The sequence below is a fragment of the Colletotrichum graminicola genome (genome assembly GCF_000149035.1).
Source record: "Colletotrichum graminicola M1.001 genomic scaffold supercont1.87, whole genome shotgun sequence".
NCBI classification, from domain to species: Eukaryota; Fungi; Ascomycota; class Sordariomycetes; order Glomerellales; family Glomerellaceae; genus Colletotrichum; species Colletotrichum graminicola.
Window position 1 is genome coordinate 72,797 of NW_007361091.1, and position 19,794 is coordinate 92,590.

A 19,794-nucleotide genomic window follows, 5' to 3' on the forward strand; every position below is an offset into this window, starting at 1 on the left:
TCCATATTGGCTCCAGCTGCTCTATTGCGTGACCTGACACCTGTTGGGATTCAATCCGGTCCATCTCCACAGCATTAATAGTGTCTTCAGCTAGGGATTCATAGTTGAGGCTTGACAGTGACCTGTATTGCCACTTGTATCGGCGAAGGCATCCTTTCATCCAGTCATGTGGTATGGTTATTAGCTTCTGCCAGTTTAGATAACTACCACGTTGCACTTCCTTTAGCTTGTACCACACTAACAGTACATCTGCCGCCAGCACTAACGCGCTAATAAGATTCGGCACTGCGTAAGGATTACTTGCTTTCCGTTTTGTCGCTGTGGCACTGTCTGGCTCTGAAAAAGTGGGAAAGGAGAGCCATCTGGCAGAAGAACCGATAGAAGTAGCCGCAATTACTGTGCAGGAAGCATTAGCCTAGGTCCTCAATGTGTCCGTGTTGTTTCCGATGCCAACCAGAGATAGGCAACGTGTGTATGCTCGGTGAGCTCAAGGCCGACTTACATGGGGCGATGGCATTGGCCACATGGAACGAAAGTACCAGAAGGGAAAAGCCTGCCGGCAGACTGTGCGGAGGGAGATTGTCTGACATGGCTGTGCGAGCGGCGATGACGGTGCCGTTGGTGGCACCGGCTAGAAAGCGCCAAAAGACTATGGTTCCAATTGACCCTGCGAAAGCCACTCCCACGCAAGAGATGGCTGTGGCGATGAGGCCAATGAGAATGACCGCCTTCCGGCCGATTTTGTCGACGGCAACGCCCCATGCTGGTGCCGAGACAACTTGTGCCGCCGTGAACATGCCCTGAGCCACGCCGACATGACGCGCCAGTTCTGTTGTTGAAAGCCCTGGCTGTAAGTACTGGAGATGAAGGGTCATGCAGGTCTGGAAGCTTGCTATCTGGTAAAAGTCGACAACCCGGACTGAAGCTATCACGGCCACGACAGCTGCCTTATCTTTTGGCAGATACGCCCAAGGCAAGCTGAATAACTTCCAACGCATGGTCTGCTGAGGATATGTCGAGTCTGAAGCCGGTCGCGTAAGGGGAAATGAGCCAGATGCCGTCGTAAGAAGCACTGGTAAGGATTTGAGGGGTTAACGTGCCGCAGCAGCTATTACTCTGGCTTAGCACATCTACCACCACACTGGACGTTCATGATTGCTAAAGTACCAGAACTTTACGTCATATCAGTAACCCTGCAAGCAAACTCTGTCCTGGAATCGATCGTCTAATTACATAGTATACAGATACTGGGATCGCCTTGTTATGTAGCCTAAAGCGTTTGTCTCCACTATTGATATCTAGGTTCCTGACTAGTTGTCAGTCCACTCTCTCTAGAGAAGCGGGTTTATCATGTTATTACCTCCCTCTGAGGTCCACAAAAACAAGGTCGGTCAGTTACCTACCACCCGGTTGACAAAAAAGATGGCACACCTAAAGTACTTTCTCACAGCACATCTGCCCCAAGAATATTAACAAGTATTTTTTCTTATACTAACACAGCCATAAGACGCAGTTAGGATATAGAAAAAATATATTTTTAAAAGTAGGCAGAACATACTGACATTAATCCTGACTATTTTATATAGGTATATTTATGTATTTAGTGTTGTGCTGTTTATAACAGTGCAGGGAGTGTTTAGGTGTGCCATCTTTTTTGTCAACCGGGTGCCTACATACCTAGTCCAATTGCAAGATTGTTGAGTGGAAAAATCCCAAAGCCGAGCGATTGATAAGCCTATTTGACTCATTGAACAGTATGTACAGTAAAGGTAGTATTATTCCTGAGATAATGGGACCTCATGTACTTCCCCCGCTTCGCGTAAGCGTATACAAGATCCAGCAGGCCAATGCCCAAGTAGACCAGCGAAAAAGTACATTACACAACTGAAGGTAATTCCTCCGCCTAACGCGTTTGATGAATGAATCCCCCTCGTTGACATGTGGAAACGGTCCCGCAGGGATGGGGCATTCCAAAAATTTGCAAAGCGGCTCCCAACCGTCGCTCATGCAGAACTCCAGGAGTCTATCAGGGGGCACAAGACTCCGAACCCGCTCGTTATGGGACAGAAACACACCCTTAGCGTTCTTATCAAAATCGCCCATGAAGACCGAATTCCAATATTTCCAAAGCATTGGGTGGTACATGGATGAAGCCCAATCGACGTAGGACAAAGCCCTGAGGAAGCCGTCGTTGACGCGCCAGTCAACGGTGGCTTTCGTGGAAATAAACCAGTTATCGACGTCTCGTGTCGTGAGGATGACCTTCGCTTCCGGGTATGCCGCGACCAGCTCACTTGCAAACGAAGCCGCGGGCCAGTCGCATACAGCTTGACAGTGGCCCAACAAAGCATCCCACTTGTCTTTTCCAAAGGTTTGCCCAGTATTGTCGTATTTTGCCGCAAGAGCTTCGCTCCACAGCAGGCAGTCGGGGGGATTCTCGACGCTGGCGCTCATCATATGGTATGTATCCTCGAACCCCAGCTGTTTCAAGGCGGAACGAAGCGCTGCCTTGGTGTTAGAAAAAAGATCTGTTTGTAATAATAAGCAAAAGGGGTCTAAGTACATGCTGTTCCCGTTCTTCCCAACCCCAAGCATAGGACTTTCATAGGCACTGTACGTGATAGCTTTCGACGATCAATGTCACTATCATTTGTAAATATGTCAGCAATAGGCTTGGATATGCCTTGTCTGCGAAACCACATGTTGCTGGCGGTGTCTAAATTTTCTCTTTCCGTGTTCAAAAAAAAAAGAATGGAGAATGAATTAGAGCAAAAAAATGTCGAGGTCGTGAGAAAACAGAGAAAGTGAGGCATGATGGCACTCTCTTACGGTGCGCTAGGGATCCGAGCTCATGGTTATATCATTGGTCGCAATCCCTTACGGATCGCAGTTAATACATCCATTTCGATCTCTTGTTCGGTATCTGATCACTATTGTTGTTAACCGTGCGTGAATGATGGTCCACAGAGCATACTCGGCCCGTTTAAGAGTCGGGTAAGCGGGCCTCTATCACTCTAGTGGGGTAAGCATTCATCCCTCTCGTGGAAACTCATGGCTTTCGAGTCAAATACCTTGACATCCACAAGTCAGTCGTCCACGTGTACTACATACAGAGCATCCGGAGTGCCCGGGATTTCTAGGATATGCCATACATAGTAGGGAGCTCACACGGGTAGACAGTTCGGGGGGGGGTATTCCAAGTTCGGGGGGGGGGTATCCGGCCAGTGGGGCAAAAGTTTAGGGGGGGGTAAAAGGGTTATACATGCACTAGCCGTTGCATAACTTTGCGCAGTACAGTACGGTACTATAAGTTATTTTCTAGTATATATAAGTTATATATAGGACACTACTTACTTAGTATATATATAGTATATACGCTAGATATATAAGAAGAGGTAGACATAGAGGCAGTTAAAGGGGTAGTTAAAGGGGTAGTTAAAGAGGTAGTTAAAGAGGTAGTATAGATAGGATAGCTAATAAATTAACTAGATAGGAAAGTAAGTACATAAGGATAAACAGATTTTAGTATATACTTAGCCTTAGCAAACTATACACTAGGCTTATACCTAATTTCTCCCCTATCTTTATAGATATACCTAATAATTCTAGTAGTAACTCTAGCCTTTATACCTATATGTTACCTATCTAGTCCTTAACCTTATCTAATAATAAGGACTAGATAGATAATATAGGGTATAATAGTGTTAATAAAGATAATACTAAGGGGAGTAAAGAACGCTTAGCTAGTACTTAGTATATACTAAGTAGATAGCTAAATAATATAAGTTATTTTAACTTTATAGATCTTAATTACTAAGTAGAATAAGATACCTACTAGCTTAATAAATACTATTAGGGTTAAAGAAGAGCTAATACCCTAGATTTACTATTTAAGATAGGCTAGACTTAGGTATTCTCTTAATATATACCTTATATATACTAGCTATATACTTAGTATATACTTATTATTCTTTAGGAATCTCTTTAGTAGTTTAGTATTCTTCTTAATTATAGAGGTAGAAAGAAAATAATAGTAACGTCTATTAAAGACTATCTTACCCCCCCTCTTTATCTAGTAACCTTACCCTTTAGTATTTTTTACTATATTATATTATATTAACACACTTAGGATACCTTAAAGGCTAGTGCCTAGCAGCTTGTTTAATAGCTTTTAGATACTATCTAGTACTTAACTAAGTATAAGAAGGCATATCTAAGTAGTTATACCTAGTACTAAGGTAATATATTCTTAGTATATCTTATACTAGTAGTAAGTATATACTAATAATATACTAGGAATAACCTAGAGAATAATAAAGTCTAGTACTAATCCCTCTAATGTAGTAGTGTAAAGCACTATAAATTTACTTATAAGTCCCTTCTAAGGCCTAATAAGTATTTTAATAAGAGGAAAGTTATTTAAATACACTAGGCTGTAAGGGAAAAAGTAAAAAGAATAGTAATTACCCTAATAATTACTAAGGATATCTAGCGCTAGACTAAAGCGTATATTACTAATATATCTAGTATATACTTTATATATACTTACTATAGATTATACTAACTCTTACTAGATTCTTTAAGTTAATTAAGAAGCGTTAGAAGCCTAATAAGCTATACTAGCAGCTAGGTTAAGGTAGTAACCCTAATGCTAATACCTGTAGTAGATAGCCCTTCTAGGTATTTACTTAGAATAAGGTAAGTATAAGCCTAATATATACTATACTATAGTAAGATATATATCAATATTTATAGGTAATATTTATTAGGTGCCTATAATTAAGTAATACTAAGACCTAGTATACTGCCTTTTTAATTCCCTAGTACTAAAGTTAAATTAATCTTAGGTATCTATAGTAGCTTTACTTTATAGGCCGGTTATATAGCTAAAGTAATAAATACGTCTAGGTTAGGAAGATGTCTAGTATAAAAAAGATATATAGTAAGTATATGCCTAGTATATCCCTTATATATTTATAGTATAAGCTAAATTTCTAGGCTTCTAATATCTAGCGTTTATTAGCAGTAGATCTATTTAGAAGTATATATATAGTGTTAAGATAGATATTTATATCCCTATTAACTAAGTACGCTTCTTATTTATTCTCCTCCTTTATAGAGGCTTATATACCTATATCTTACTTTTACTAATAACTCTTCCTTCTTAGTTATTATAATAACTTATACTTAGCCTTTTAAAGAAGCTAGATATTATAATATTAACTATACGTAAGCTTTATATCTACTAGATATTTATTTAGTATATACTAAGTATATATAAAGATACTACCTATAAATCTAGGGATTTATAAGGTATACTATAGGTTTAAGATAAGTATACTTTAGGCTATTTATACTACTTTATAGAATAAGGATATTATTAGTGTCCTTATTTATAAAGCCTGTCTTCTTAAGTTTTTAGCTAGTTCTAGCTATATAAGTAAGTAATATATAATAAGTATATACCTTATATATGTTAGGTATATACTAAATATATACTAGGTGTTATCTAGGAATTTACCTTTAATAAGATAAGGTTAAAAGAGGACTAATAGATTTATAGTATTATTAAAATAGCAGATAACAGATTTATTATTATCTATATTAAATCTACTTAAGCTAAGGCCTTTCTAAAGGCCTGGTTCCTTAAGGTAGATATAGCCTTTAAGATAGTTAAGGGAGAAATTAATACCTTTAAGATTTATAGTTAGAATATAAAAACTTAGAGTACGTTAAGTATATACCTAGTATATACTAAGGATATTTACTAACTATACCTAGAAATTAACTCTTATGTCTATATATAGACTAATACCTATTTAAGAGATAAGTATAAGCAGCTCTTTAGAGAATACTTTAGCTACCTTTATAAGGTAGCTAGTTCCTAGAGGGATTAGTATTATATTAATCTAACTAGGAACTTCCTTATTTATACTATTATAATAGATATAAATAGGAAATAAGCTAGAGGTATACTTACTATATTCTAGGTATATACTTTATATATACTAACTATATACTAGGCCTAGGTAACTACCTTACTAAAATTAACCCTTTAAGAAGCTAAGAGGAGCACTTTTACTATATCCTTATATTCTATAAGGTTTATATACGCTATAACTAGTAAAAGAAGTTCCCTAACTATATAGCTAAGTATAAGCTTTAGAGACTATAGGAATTAACCTTATCCTTAGTATATATAGAGTATATTAAAGGTATAACCTCTTAATATCCTAAGACTAAGTTATAGTTTAAAGGTAAAAAGGTAAAGTAGATTATATATAGGCTTATACTTAAAATAAGTAATATTAACCTAGAGGTAAAGGTTCTTACTAAGAAGTATAATAATATTATTAAGTCTAGTTATAGCTAGGATAACTTAGTAGTTAGGAGATAGTTATAACTTTTAGCTGCTATACTATAGTTAGGTATACCCTCTATATATCCCTAGTATATCCTTAGTATATACTAACTATACTTTAGGCTTAAGTAATATGTTTTTTAAGAAGTAGTAAAGGTATAGGTAGAAATCTATACTAGTATTTAATCCTTATAGAGAAATAAAAGCTAAACTGCTTACTACACTAAAGCTCTTAGGAAAATATAAAAAAAGCAAGCTATATAAGTAAAGTAACGCTAAAATAACCTTACCTTTCCCTTTAATCTATATAACCTATTTAATATACTATTACTAAGTGTTAAAGATAGTAGTGTTATAGATAAAGAGGATAGTGTTTTAGAGAGAAGTAAGACTATACCTAGTATATCTAGAGCTAGCTTTAAGTATATACTAAGCACGCCTTATATATTAACCCTACTTATATATAGCCTATTCTTTATATTATTACTACTACTACTAGTATTATCTTTACTTATATCTTGTTCTTATTTATAAAAGTAAACCTTATATACTTAATTAATAAGCTAGTAAGAGGTTTCTGCCTTTATATAAAGGTTATAAGTTTGTTTTTAGTAGTAGCGTATTTATTTTAAAAGAGAATAAGATAAAGTTTAGATTTAGGAGTTATAGTATAAGGTAAAGCGCCTAAGGCGTAAGAAGTAGATCTAGGATTTAGAAGCAGAAGTAGTATAGCTTAGGTAGGACTTAAGGAGAGGTTAAATTTAGTATATTACTAGTATATATATAGTATATACTTAATACTATCTTAATTATTATTAACTAACTTATAGTACTAACTTAGTATATACTAAAATATAACTTAGGTTATTCTAAACTTTAATTTATTCTAGGTGTATTATTAGGTTATACTTAGTATATACCTATAATATATATTATACCTTTTTAGCTTAGGCCTAAAAAGTTCTTAGTATATACTTAGACACTACCTTTCTCCTTGTCCTGCTTAAAAAAAATAGCCTCCTATAGACCTTAGGATCCTATTAAATATTAGCTATATATATACTAAAGGTGTGTCTAGAGGATACTATATATAAGTCTTATAGGTAGTAAGGGTAGCTAGGGCCTTACCTTTCTTCTTAGGAGCTAAATAGATTAGTATTATATATATACTAAGAATACACTTTATATATACTAGCCTGCTTCTTAGGGGGGGGGCAAGAAGCTAGGGTAAGTAACTTAAGGCTCTCCTTATAGGGATAGCTAGGGCGCTATAGGATTAATTATTAGTATATATAAGGTATATACTAAGGAGATATATAACTTATATTCTTATACTTATATAAAGAGACTAAAGTTATAGTATTATCTTACTTAATTATTAGTATATATAGTTATAATATATATTAAGTATATACTTACCTTATCCTCTATGTCTACCTAGTTAGGATTAGTTTAGATTTAGTATAAGGTTATTATAAAGTCTATAATATAGGATATTATTCTAGTATACTTTTAGTATATATACAGCTTATGCCTTACTTATTAAGAGTAGATACTAATATGTCTTTTAATATATTTCTTATAATAACCTTATACTAAAGCTTAGTAGTACTATATAGTAGCTAGGGTGTATTAGTAATATAAAAGATAAATAGTAAAATAAATAGTAAAATAAATAGTATCCTCTAAGGTAATACTAAGTATATACTTAAAGTATATATATATAGGTTAATAGAATTAAGTTTTATAAGTAGCTATAAAGGTAGTATTATTATAACTATAATCTAGTGTTAGCTTAGTATATATATAGTATATACTAAAAGAGACTTATACTAATTTCTTTATACTATTATAATAGATATAGAGGAGACTACTATTAGGTCTAACGCTATTTATATATTAGCTATATATATACTAAGATAGTACTAAGAACATACCTAGGCTTATAAATATAGTTTACGTTACACTACTAACTAAAGCAGATAAAGTTCTAAATAGCCTTAGTATATTATTAGTATATACTCTCCTAATACTATAACTAGCTGTTATATATACTTAGTATATATAGTTTACTAGCTACCTCCTTAGTAATAGCAGTATTAGTATAGAGGTAATTCTTAACTAGTATATTATTAGTATATACTTAGTATATACTATATATATATATATACTAGCGCCTAGGTAGGCAGTATGTATATAGTAGTAAAGCTAGGTACTATATTAGCTTATTCTAAGTATATACTTAGGATATACTTATAGCTAGCTAGGAGGCATAGATAGTGCTATATATAATATTAGTGTTAGGATTAATAACTACGTTATAACTAGGATTAAGGTTAGTATATACCTAATCTATACTTTATATATATTAACCTATACTTTAGTATTAATAGTAGAGAGCTTACTTCCTACGTTTAAAGCGCCTAGGCGTGTAGTTAGTATATACTAGTAGTATTCCTAGTTTATATTAAGTTAATATATAAGTGTTTATCTCTATAGTAATAGTGTCTATTAGGAATAAGATTAGTATATACTTAATATATACCTATATTAATCTAAAAACTTATATATACAGCTAGCGTTATAGGCTTCCTAAACCTCTATATAATTTAAGTTAGCGTTCTATATATATACTACATTAGTAAGGATATAGGCTATACTAGCTAGGATATAGTTAGGGTTTAGGTTTAAGATAAGGCCTATATTAAATAAGTATATATTATATATCTACTTAATAAGGATTATATATATACTTACTATAGTAGTGTCTATAGGCAGAGGGGTTATATATATTAGTAATACCTAGGTTTATATAGTTAGTAGATATCTAGAATATTATTAGTATATACTCTAGATATAGTAAGAACGTATTAAGAATTAATTATAGAAATACCTTAGTAGTGCTATAGTAGTAATTATAGATTTATAGTGTTTTTAAAAAAAGAAGTATTAAAGTAAGAAATTTTCTTAGTAGGAGTTTAGTATACCCTAAGTACAAGCTAGCGCTAGGCCTAAGGTAGAGATAGTAAATAAAGTTATATAATCTTAGTTATAGATTTTTTACTGTGCGCCTATAGGCAAAAAGCCCTAATATTTACACGTATTACTTTTACATAATTAGTTAGCCCTACCTCTTTTACCCCCCCCTAAACTTTTGCCCCACTGGCCGGATACCCCCCCCCGAACTTTGAATACCCCCCCATGAGCAGGATCCCCAGCTCACACAAGGGGGGGACTTCACCGAAACCTATTATGCCAGGGTATATCTGACACCAATCAGGTTGAATACTACGTAATTATGCAAGTCAGAGGAAAGCCACTGTATATAGTAATAACCAGAACAGGCAGTTAAAACGACGCTTGGATCCTCTTTGAAAACTAGGGCGCTTAGCGTAACTACTTATTAAGATGGTCACGCCTCAGTCAGTTTCTCTGTTTTATTTTCCGTAGGTCCATCAATCAATTAATGAAATCATCCCACTTTACAATTTACCAAACAAATCCATTGATTAGTCATGTTGGCACGCGGTCTCTGCGCAGGTGTGCTTGCCCTGGCCTCTCTGATTCAGGCCGCACCCGCGACTGGTAAGTTCAAACAGTTCCTAACTCTGATAAAGTGGCTACTAACAACTTCTATGTAGGTGTCGCTGATGCTGAGCTAGAGTCCCGGTACATCTACACTCAGCGCGAGGCCTCCGGGGAGAAGGGCAACGCCGAGTTGGAGTCCCGATACATCTACACTCAGCGCGAGGCCTCCGGGGAGAAGGGCAACGCCGAGTTGGAGTCCCGATACATCTACACTCAGCGCGAGGCCTCCGGGGAGAAGGGCAACGCCGAGTTGGAGTCCCGATACATCTACACTCAGCGCGAGGCCTCCGGGGAGAAGGGCAACGCCGAGTTGGAGTCCCGATACATCTACACTCAGCGCGAGGCCTCCGGGGATAAGGGCGACGCCGAGCTCGATTCTCAGTAAACCGGTGACCATGACGTTCAGACCAGGAAGGATAAGGCACGTTTTTCTACATCTGCTTCGTGATTTTGGAGATGCAGGTCGAGTTCCCTCTTGGCTTCGGACTTTGAAGATCAACTACAATGAAGAATCGAGTTTCACGAACAGCTACTTTGATATTCAGTCTTATGCAATGCGCAGCTTGACTTGCCAGTAGCTTTGCTGATTAGCAGGGTGCCGGGCACTGAATAGAACTAGTCTTGTAGCAGAGCCTTATTATTTAAACATTAAACAAAACGTATCGTAGATACTTATTATGCTCTCGTAATGCTCACCGTACGCCCGTGGACTAGTGTTGGGAAACAGTCAGCGTGGATTTTATTCCCGTGGTCTAAAATACTCACTCACACACATACTATATCTTAGCCTTTTAACTTCTACCGCGACGTCTATACAATTTTCCAATAGTACTTTGATAGAGTATAGAATTATTATTTACAAAGATACTGGATGTGGCCAGAGGTATGAAATTGAATGACCCTACCTATTCATCTCCTTGAAACTGTGTGCTTTCTAGCCAATCTAATACATAGAACCAAGATTATAGTGACGATCATATTTAAGATAAATGCTTGGAATAAAGGTAAATGCTGCAAACCGTTAACGACCCGCAAAGCTTTAGCCTTGGGGACTCTAGTGGCGGCGGCGGTGGTGGTGATCTGACTTGGCGCGAGACAGTGTTGTGGCTCTGTGCACCATATGTCGTCACATTGAATAGCGGCAGCTTCAGATGGCACAAATGTCGCTACCACTTCTGACTTTCCGAGAACTTTTCCGGTAGAAGAGATTGCCTCCACATATGATTTGACGTAGTGATGTTCCGTAGTGATGATAGTCTCAAATCCTTCCTTGGGCACCTGGGTGACTTGCGAGAACGGACCATCCGGATGCAGAGAACCGTAGACTCGCCAACTTTTCACCTCCGTGGCGCCATTCCAGCTGACATGGAAAGCTGTCAATGAAGCCGGTGTACGGGAAAATGAGACAAGTGCCACCGTATTAAGCGGCATACCTATCCATGGGCTTTTGTACACGCGGTAAAGGGTCCCGTGTGACTGGTCCCGAACACATGCTTTGAAGCCTGGTATTCCATCGCTGGTATACTCGGTGAAGCAGGCTGCATCGCCAAACCCTACAAGAACGTTCCCGGTGGGAAGAACGAGTGTACTACCTGCAATTTTGGTTGTGTATTCAATATCTGGTCCAGAATACCGCTTTTCAACTCGGGCCGTCTTTGTTCGGTGATCAAGCAACACAAGCAAGCCGGAAGATGGTCGCTCAGGTTCGAAAGCTGGACGACGAGCGTTGTCGAATAACGAGATCCTGGTAGTATCTGCTCCATCCGATAGCACGCGGGCATGATGCTGGAACAGGATCGCTGGTTCCATAGACCCAAAAGTCGAATTGGATCCACCAAGGCGCCAGATAATACTTCCATCCCGGCTGGAGACTTTGAAAATTGTTGAAGTATGCCTTGCCGATACAAGGTAGTCACCATCAGACATTTTCTCAACCGAGTTCAGGTGGACGTAATCCCATGGTGCTGTACGGGTTCCTCGCCCAGGTTGAACTTGACTTTCGGCTGGGTCGACATGATCCAATGATCTCCATTCAAATATTACCCGTCCTGACTCGATCTCTATCTCCTGGAAGACTCCCTCGAGGATCCAGATCATGCCACGGTTTTCAACCTGTCCGCTCAAATCGTATAGTCGACGCCGATACTGAGTGATGATTGATGTTGTTCCGGATTCTGCAGTTGTAAACTCATGAAGGTCGCACGAGGTCGTGTGCCCCCCGCCTGATATGTGCTTCACAGGTTGGTAATGCGAATCAAGAATAATCCCCTGACCCCTAGCATTGCCTTGGTCGTTAAAGCCGCGCAGCATGCATAGATGCGGTAAGCCCTGGAAGTCGCATGTGTGAAAATCGTAGACATGGGCACCTGCTCCTTCTGTTCCTGCGTATGCGTCGCTGCCAGCCCATACTAATTCCTACATTCGTTGAGCTCTGGACGGTGCATAGGCCCGTTATTTGACATATAACTCACCCCCGCATTGTCGAATATCATTGGTGTCGAAACATAGCTCTTGAAAGGTGCAAGGAAGTAAAATCCAGAGCTCACCAAACTTGGGTTGTGCAAGGTAACCTTCAGCTTCGGTACGACAATATCAGGTCGCTAGTTCAGGTGTAAGCGCAATAGGTTCTTTGGAAGATCGCTCTGAGAGGGTGAGTAATTACCGATCTGAAGGGACGACTGGTATCCACTGAGTCGCATATCGTAGGAGTCATATCTTTTTTGCAAGCAATGCTTCCTACTTATCGTGCCAGAAAGCAGGACCTGTCTAGGAGAAAGTCAAAAAGGGTAAACAGCAGTTCTGGAAATGAACGTAATAAAAGTCTCCCGTCAAAGGCATACCCATGTAATGCTTCAGGGGCATAAAGACATATCTTTTATTCACATCTATTCCGGCAGCGTCATAAACTCTTAGGTAAACCCTGATTCCTGGTTAAACGTAGAATGTCTTCTATGGAGCGGTATAGGAAGTCCTCACGATTTCAGCCATCGTGGTTCATTATGCTTCAGCTCACTGTCACATAATGAACGTTATGTTCATTATGTAAGACTTTAGCTGTAAAATACTTATAGCATCTCATTGTCTGCTTTGTTCTTCACCCATCTACAAGAACCCTAACGCACTGACTCTTGACTATGCTTTGTGGATCATCTATCGCTCAATACGGATAAGATGTGGGACAGTTGATTGTTGCAGGTCCACAGTCAATGACTCGACCGAAAACTGGAAATTCATCCCACACACCCACACGTAAACGTCAACTTGCATTCAACAACATCCTTGGAACTATTTTGATGGATTTGGAGTAGACCCCCGCCTATCTAACAGATTATTACGCAGGAAAGAATGCAGCTTTGATAACCACCGTCAGGAAAGAAGCTGATTCAAAATTGCGCTGTCTAGCCTAAAGCTTACCTTTACTAACGCAGACCCTCATACCCAAATACATTTGCTGCAACCAGTAGGCTATTGATATCACCATCGCGATGAGGGACGGTGACATGACAATCACGCCAAGCTGCAGTGGTGGTAGTTCCGTCTTCTTTGTGTCTGTAGCAGTCTCTGTAGTAGCCGAGATTTTTTTTTCCTTGCCCGATACGCCTAGATTACGAATGCAGTTATGGTCCGCGCACGAGATCAATTGGAGAACAATGGCCATTCCCAATAAGGAAGCTACGATGGCCACAAGAAACGAAAGTTTGGATGGATCTACTATCTTTCCGGTTACTAAGATTATAGAATTTAATGGGGTTACAAGAGGCGACGGTGCCCGGGGCGGATACTAGGGGAGAGAAGTCCAACCATGTTAGGGCGCCTACTCAACTAGATTTTTGAGCAGACTATCTAGCCATCTCGGCCGTGCCGATGGTGGTGATCTTTGCTAAGCGGATACCTCTGCCACTTCAATGACATGGAGCTTTTCACGTAGATAATTGCTCATCCAATCGATCTGCTAGCTTACTACTCAGTCGTCGCAGACATATGCAAGTTCTGTAACATCTCAGGCCCATTCATTGCCGGTCGTCGTCCATTCTGTCATCGGCATGTGGTACCCGTGGATACGTCTGAAATGAAGTGGCCTGTTATTACGCCTCCTCTACATCCCGCATGAGGGGTAACTTTCCGCTCCCGCGGGAGCGAGATGACGGGAACTCCTGTCTTCGGAATATTTCAAGTCTTTGCAAACGTTGTCATCTCTCAATCAAACAACGCCTTCCCCGCCCTTCTGGTAAAGTCAATCCTAAGTGTAGCCTTCATTTCAGATTATCAGTTCGTCTCCCACCTTTCTTACATTTGGCGTCATGCCTCTACCCACCGCGGAATACGACGTCCTGGTCGTAGGTAGTGGTAATGCAGGATTCTCCGCCGCGCTATCCGCAGTGGAAACACTTCGGCCGTCTGACCAAAAACCAACTGTCCTGCTGATCGGCAAATGTCCGGAAGAATAGGTCGGAGGCAACTCCTACCTTCACTTCCGGCGCCTACCGGACAGTCCACGATGGTCTTAAAGATGTGCTCCCGCTGGTCAACAACGTGAGCAGCGAGAAAGCGACCAAGATCGACTTGGTGTCAGAGGCAGGGATAGTATCAAGTAAAGGAGTTAGTAATAGGTGTAGTTAGGGTTTAATTATAATAATTATTCTAATATACCTCTCTCCCCCTATGTTCTATAGAGTTTTCCCCTTTTATTATTCCTTTAGTAACTAGTTTATCTAGTCCTAGTCCTACTCTAGTGCCCCCCTAGGGCCTAGCTTTAGGCACTTAACATAATCCCCCCCCTCTAAGGTCCTACCCTTAGGACTCTAAGCAGGCTATCTACTAGTAGCCCCCCTATTAGCTACTTAGACTATTTAATAGCTAAGCCTTATACCTAACTCCTAATCTCTTAGGACCCTAAGTAGGCTACTTACTAGTAGTCTCCTTATTAGCTACTTAGACTATTTAATAGCTAAGCTTTATACTTTATACTTATTTTTTAGTATCTTAAGAGATATCTAGAAATATTTATTAAGCTTAGTAAGCTACTAAATAAGTAGTTATTTTTTTAGCTAATTATTTACTTTTAGCTTTACTTTTATATTATTATATTTTAGTTAAGCCTTAACTACTACCTTTTTTAAGTAGTTTAGTCTTTTAGCTTAAAGTATAAGTCTTATATTACTTTACTTAGTAAGGGACTACTTACTTTATAATAAGGATACTTTATTTACTTATAATACCTTTTAATACTTTTTATTAACTAGGCCTTATAATACTTTTTTAAGTATTATATACTTTTTATTATTTATATTATTATAATATTTAGCTTTTTTCTTAACTATTTCTTAAGCTTTAAGTTATATTACTTTTATAATAAAAAAGAATTTTTATTTTACTTTTTATAGTTAGTACTAGAATATTATAGCTAGAGGGGTTACGTAGGGGATATATAAATAGGAATAAGGTTATAGTGTAGTTTAGTAGCTAGTAGGCACTACGCCTTAGTAGTAAGTGCGCTATAGCTATAGTAGTCTATACACTACGCCTTAGTAGTAAGTACGCTATAGCTATAGTAGTCTATACACTACGCCTTAGTAGCTAAGGCCCTAAGCCTTAGTAGTCTGTACACCTATACCCTAGTGGCTAGTAAACCTTATAGCACTAAAGGACCTACTAAAGGGTAAGGGATAAGAACCCCTAGTTATAAGAACTATTAAGTGACTTATAAATAAAATAAATAGCTATATAATAGCTAGTAAGACTACTAGCCCCTTAAGGTAGATTTTTTTTTTTTTTACCTTTAGATTCTTATAATAAGAAATATAGTTATATATCTAACTAATATAGTATTACTACTATAATACTATTTAAAGGTTACTTTTATTTTCTCTAGAGATAGAAGTATAATATTTTAAACCTTTTTTTCTTTACTAGACCTTAGCCTAGCCTCTCCCCTTTATTTCTCTATTCTAGGCTTAGTTATATATTAGCTAATACTGCCCTTAAACTCCTCTATATTTTCCCCTTATTATTAAGATAGCCTAATCTACTAGTAGAGGCAGCCCTTTAGTATTTAATACTAAATTAATAACCCTTACTTAAAACCTTACCTCTAATTAATAAAGTACTTTTTTTTTAGATAATAAAGCTAAAGACGTATAGGAATTTAACCTTATACTTTACCTCTAAGAATTAAGCCTTAAATAATTCCTTACTAATACTAACTAAACTACTTATAGTAAATACCTATAGCGCTATATTAATAGCCTACTTATACTTATTTAAGTTACTAACTAGTCCTTATTTAGTAATAAGAAAAAAAGAAAGTTTACTAAAAAAGTATTTAAAGCCTTATATAAGGAAAATCTAGCTAATCTATATAGTTAGGTATATTACTAACTTACTTTATATTATACTTAGTAAAACTTAAAGCTTAAATTAAGCTTTATTATAAGCTACTATACTAATAACTTTAAATAACTTTATATTTATATATAAGACGTCTTTATAGTCTAAAAAAAGTAAGGAGATATAGTTAATACCTTAAAATAAAAGCTTTATAAAGCCTATACTACTAATTTTACTTTAATAAATTAGATTAAGGTTCTTAAGAATTATAATACCCTTAGTAAGACTAGTAGCTTTATAAATAAGGTCCTTAAATAATAAATTACTTACCTAGAAACTTAGTTCTTATAAGAGAACTTTTCTACTTTTTTATTAGCTAGTAGGAATACTTACTATTATAAAAGTAAAGCTAAACTACTAGAGATCTTTATTTTTACTAAGATTAAAGATAATAAGGATAAAAAAAATCTAAAGTTTAACTATTAGATACTATATATTACTTATTACCTAAAGAATTACTTTTAGTAAAGTTAGGACTATTACTTTAAGTATGTCTATAGCTATATTAGTAGAGACGCTATAAACCTAGTGTTTCCTCTAATTAGTAAAATAAACCTTACTATTACTACTACTAAAGATATTATTATAGAACTTATATTTATATACACTAGCCTTACTAAGGTAAATAAGGCTAAAAGTAAACTTAATACCTTTATAGTGTTTTTTAAGAATATTTACTAAAAGAGATCTAAATTTACTAAATATACTTAGGTCTTTAGTCTCTTTTAGTTATAGTAAAAGTAACGCTTTTATAATAAACTCTTTATTACTTTTTATAATAACCTTATCTAATAGTATATAGACGCCTAGATTAATTTCTAGTAGTATACTAAATATACTATTAAGATTACTTATACTATAAAGCCCCTAGCTACTACTACTACTAACTAGTTTAGTAAAGCCTATAGGTTTACTACTAGTTATACTACTAACACCTTAGTATTACTTAGTACTTTAAGTACTACTAAGTCTACCCCTACTAGTAAATAAACTAATAACTAAGATAAGATCCTTACTACTTTATACTAATACCTTTATAATTCTAATACTTACTTTAGATATAAAGCTACTAACTATACAGCCTATAACTACCCCTATAAGCCTAAGACCTCTATTAATAAAATTAACCTATAGTAATATATAGAGGACGTTACTAAAGCTAAAGATAAAAAGAAGCTAAAGAATTAGGTTCCTTAGTAAATTCTAACTTCTTACTAAGAACTAGTATAAAGGATAATTTAAGGTTATTTATACGTTTAATTAATCTATAAAATCTTATTAGAGGTAACCCCCTAGAGATAAAGTTAACTATAGCTTTTAATAAATATAGTATTTAACTTTAAGTGCTCTTTAATATAGAAGTAAATAGCTACGCCTTTATAAGTAACTAAGTAACCTCCTTACTAAAAAATTTTTATAATACCTTTTACTAAACTTTACTTAAACTAATACTAGCTATAGGGTTTAATAAAGAATAATTAGATAACGTTTAGTACGCTTAGACTATAAACCTATATATTAACTATTAAGTAATTTAATAAACCTTACTATTATAACTTAATATTAGTTACTATAATTTAATCCTTAGTTATATTTAGTTTACTTACTATAAGGTAAACCTAGACATACGCTATAGGCAGCTAGTCTAGCTAGCTAAGTCCTTATAATAGCCTTATCCTCTAATAATTATTAGAGAGATAAAGGACTTATACGCCCTTAAGACTATTAAAGTTTAGCACTAGATTAATACTAAACGTTAATAAGAGGTCTTTAAGATTAACTACTAGTAATACTAGTAAAAAATAGAGAAGTAAAGACCTTAATAAATTCTTTAATATACCTATAAGAAAGATTTAAAAAAGAACCTCTATAAGATAAGTAAGGCGCTTAATAGGTCTCCTCTACCTATATATACTACTAAACAGCCTTACTATAAGGCTAAGTCTATATAATTAGTAACGTTATTTGTTAAAAAACTATTTTATATTTATTAATATAGTATTTTTTAAGATAAATCTAAAGAGATAAGATATTAAGCTTAGTTTTATCTCTCTCTATAAGCTAAATTAGATAATTACCTAGAAGAAAGAGGAGCTAGCTAATAACCCTCTATAGGCTAATAACTAGGCTATATATAATTTAGTTAAACTAACCTCCCTTATTTTACTTTATACTTATAAGGATATCTTTAGTAAAGTAATAAGTAACTAGCTTACCCTTTATTACCCTTATAACTATAAGATTAAGCTTATAGAGGGAGAAAAGAAGAAGCTTACCTATTACTTATTATATAAATAATCCTTAGAGAAGCTAGAAGCTATAAAAGAGTACCTCTTAAAAAACTTATAAAAAGGTTAGCTTAAGCTAAGGAATACGCCTTAGGCTACTTATATACTATTTATTTAAAAGCATAATAGTAGTTTATAATTCTATATAGATTTTTAAAAACTTAATAAACTTATAAAAAAGGACTACTATCCTCTTTTATTAATTAATAAAACCTTATTATATATTAAGTAAGTAAAGATTTTTATAAAGATTAATATTTACTAGGCCTTTAATAAAATCTAAATACACTTTAACTCTAAAGATCTAATAACCTTTTATACTTACTATAGTATATATAAATATAAGGTGTTACTATTTAGCCTATATAATAGCCTAGCTACTTTTTAGTAGTATATAAATAATATCTTAATAAAGTATCTTAATAACTTTTATACTACCTACTTAGATAATATCTTAATTTTCTCTAAAGACCTTTATAGTATTAAGAGTATATTAAGAAGATTTTTACCTAGCTTTATAAAGCTAGGCTATAAGTAAATATTAAGAAGTATAAATTTAAAGTAACTACTACTAAGTACCTTAGGTTTATTATCTTTACTAATAGTATTTATTTTAACCTTAAGAAGATAGCTATAATTAAAAATTAAAAGCCCTTAATAACTAATAAGGGAGTCTAATCCTTTTTAAGGTTTTATAATTTTTACTACTAGTTTATTACTAAGTATAGTTATATAGCCTACCCCTTAACCTAACTTACTACTAAGGACTACTTATTCTTATAGACTAATAACTATAAAAAGGCTTTTACCTCCCTAAAGAAGTCTTTTACTACTACCTTAGTGCTTTATTATTTTAAGCCTAAACTTTTAACCTATATTAAGACTAACGCCTTAGACTTTATATATACTAACGTAATACTCTAATAGTAAGAAAATAGTATTTAGTACTTAGTTACTTTTTACTTTAAGACTATAAGTAGTATAAAAATAAACTATACTATTTATAATAAAGAACTTCTTACTATTATCTTTATACTATAAGAATAATAAGCTAAGCTTACTAGCTACTAATAGCGTTTTAAAGTTATTACTAACTATTAGCTACTTTTATATTTTATAATAAAATTTTTTCTAAATAGTTATTAAGCCTAATAGTTAGGATTAATAGTA

General features: G+C 35.3%; 4 protein-coding genes across 4 annotated transcripts; 1 reads left to right on the plus strand and 3 right to left on the minus strand.

The window, feature by feature from the left end:
* Positions 1-296: 296 nt before the first annotated feature.
* GLRG_11441 (uncharacterized protein) lies at positions 297-998 on the minus strand (the record flags this gene model as incomplete). The annotated part of the gene is made up of 2 exons (XM_008102125.1): positions 297-396; positions 589-998. The coding sequence occupies 2 exons, from the start codon at positions 996-998 to the stop codon at positions 297-299; spliced, it is 510 nt and encodes a 169-aa protein (XP_008100316.1).
* A 799-nt stretch (positions 999-1,797) lies between these two features.
* Positions 1,798-2,654, minus strand: GLRG_11442 (uncharacterized protein; the record flags this gene model as incomplete). Its single annotated transcript, XM_008102126.1, has 2 exons — positions 1,798-2,504; positions 2,564-2,654. Coding segments are annotated over 2 exons (798 nt in total), but the record flags the coding sequence as incomplete, so codon positions are not given.
* A 7,222-nt stretch (positions 2,655-9,876) lies between these two features.
* On the plus strand, positions 9,877-10,334 carry GLRG_11443 (uncharacterized protein; the record flags this gene model as incomplete). Its single annotated transcript, XM_008102127.1, has 2 exons — positions 9,877-9,946; positions 10,003-10,334. 2 exons carry the CDS (start codon positions 9,877-9,879, stop codon positions 10,332-10,334), a joined length of 402 nt encoding a protein of 133 aa, XP_008100318.1.
* Positions 10,335-10,854: 520 nt separating this feature from the next.
* On the minus strand, positions 10,855-12,662 carry GLRG_11444 (uncharacterized protein; the record flags this gene model as incomplete). Its single annotated transcript, XM_008102128.1, has 5 exons — positions 10,855-10,892; positions 10,969-11,322; positions 11,383-12,364; positions 12,421-12,549; positions 12,612-12,662. 5 exons carry the CDS (start codon positions 12,660-12,662, stop codon positions 10,855-10,857), a joined length of 1,554 nt encoding a protein of 517 aa, XP_008100319.1.
* Positions 12,663-19,794: the final 7,132 nt, after the last annotated feature.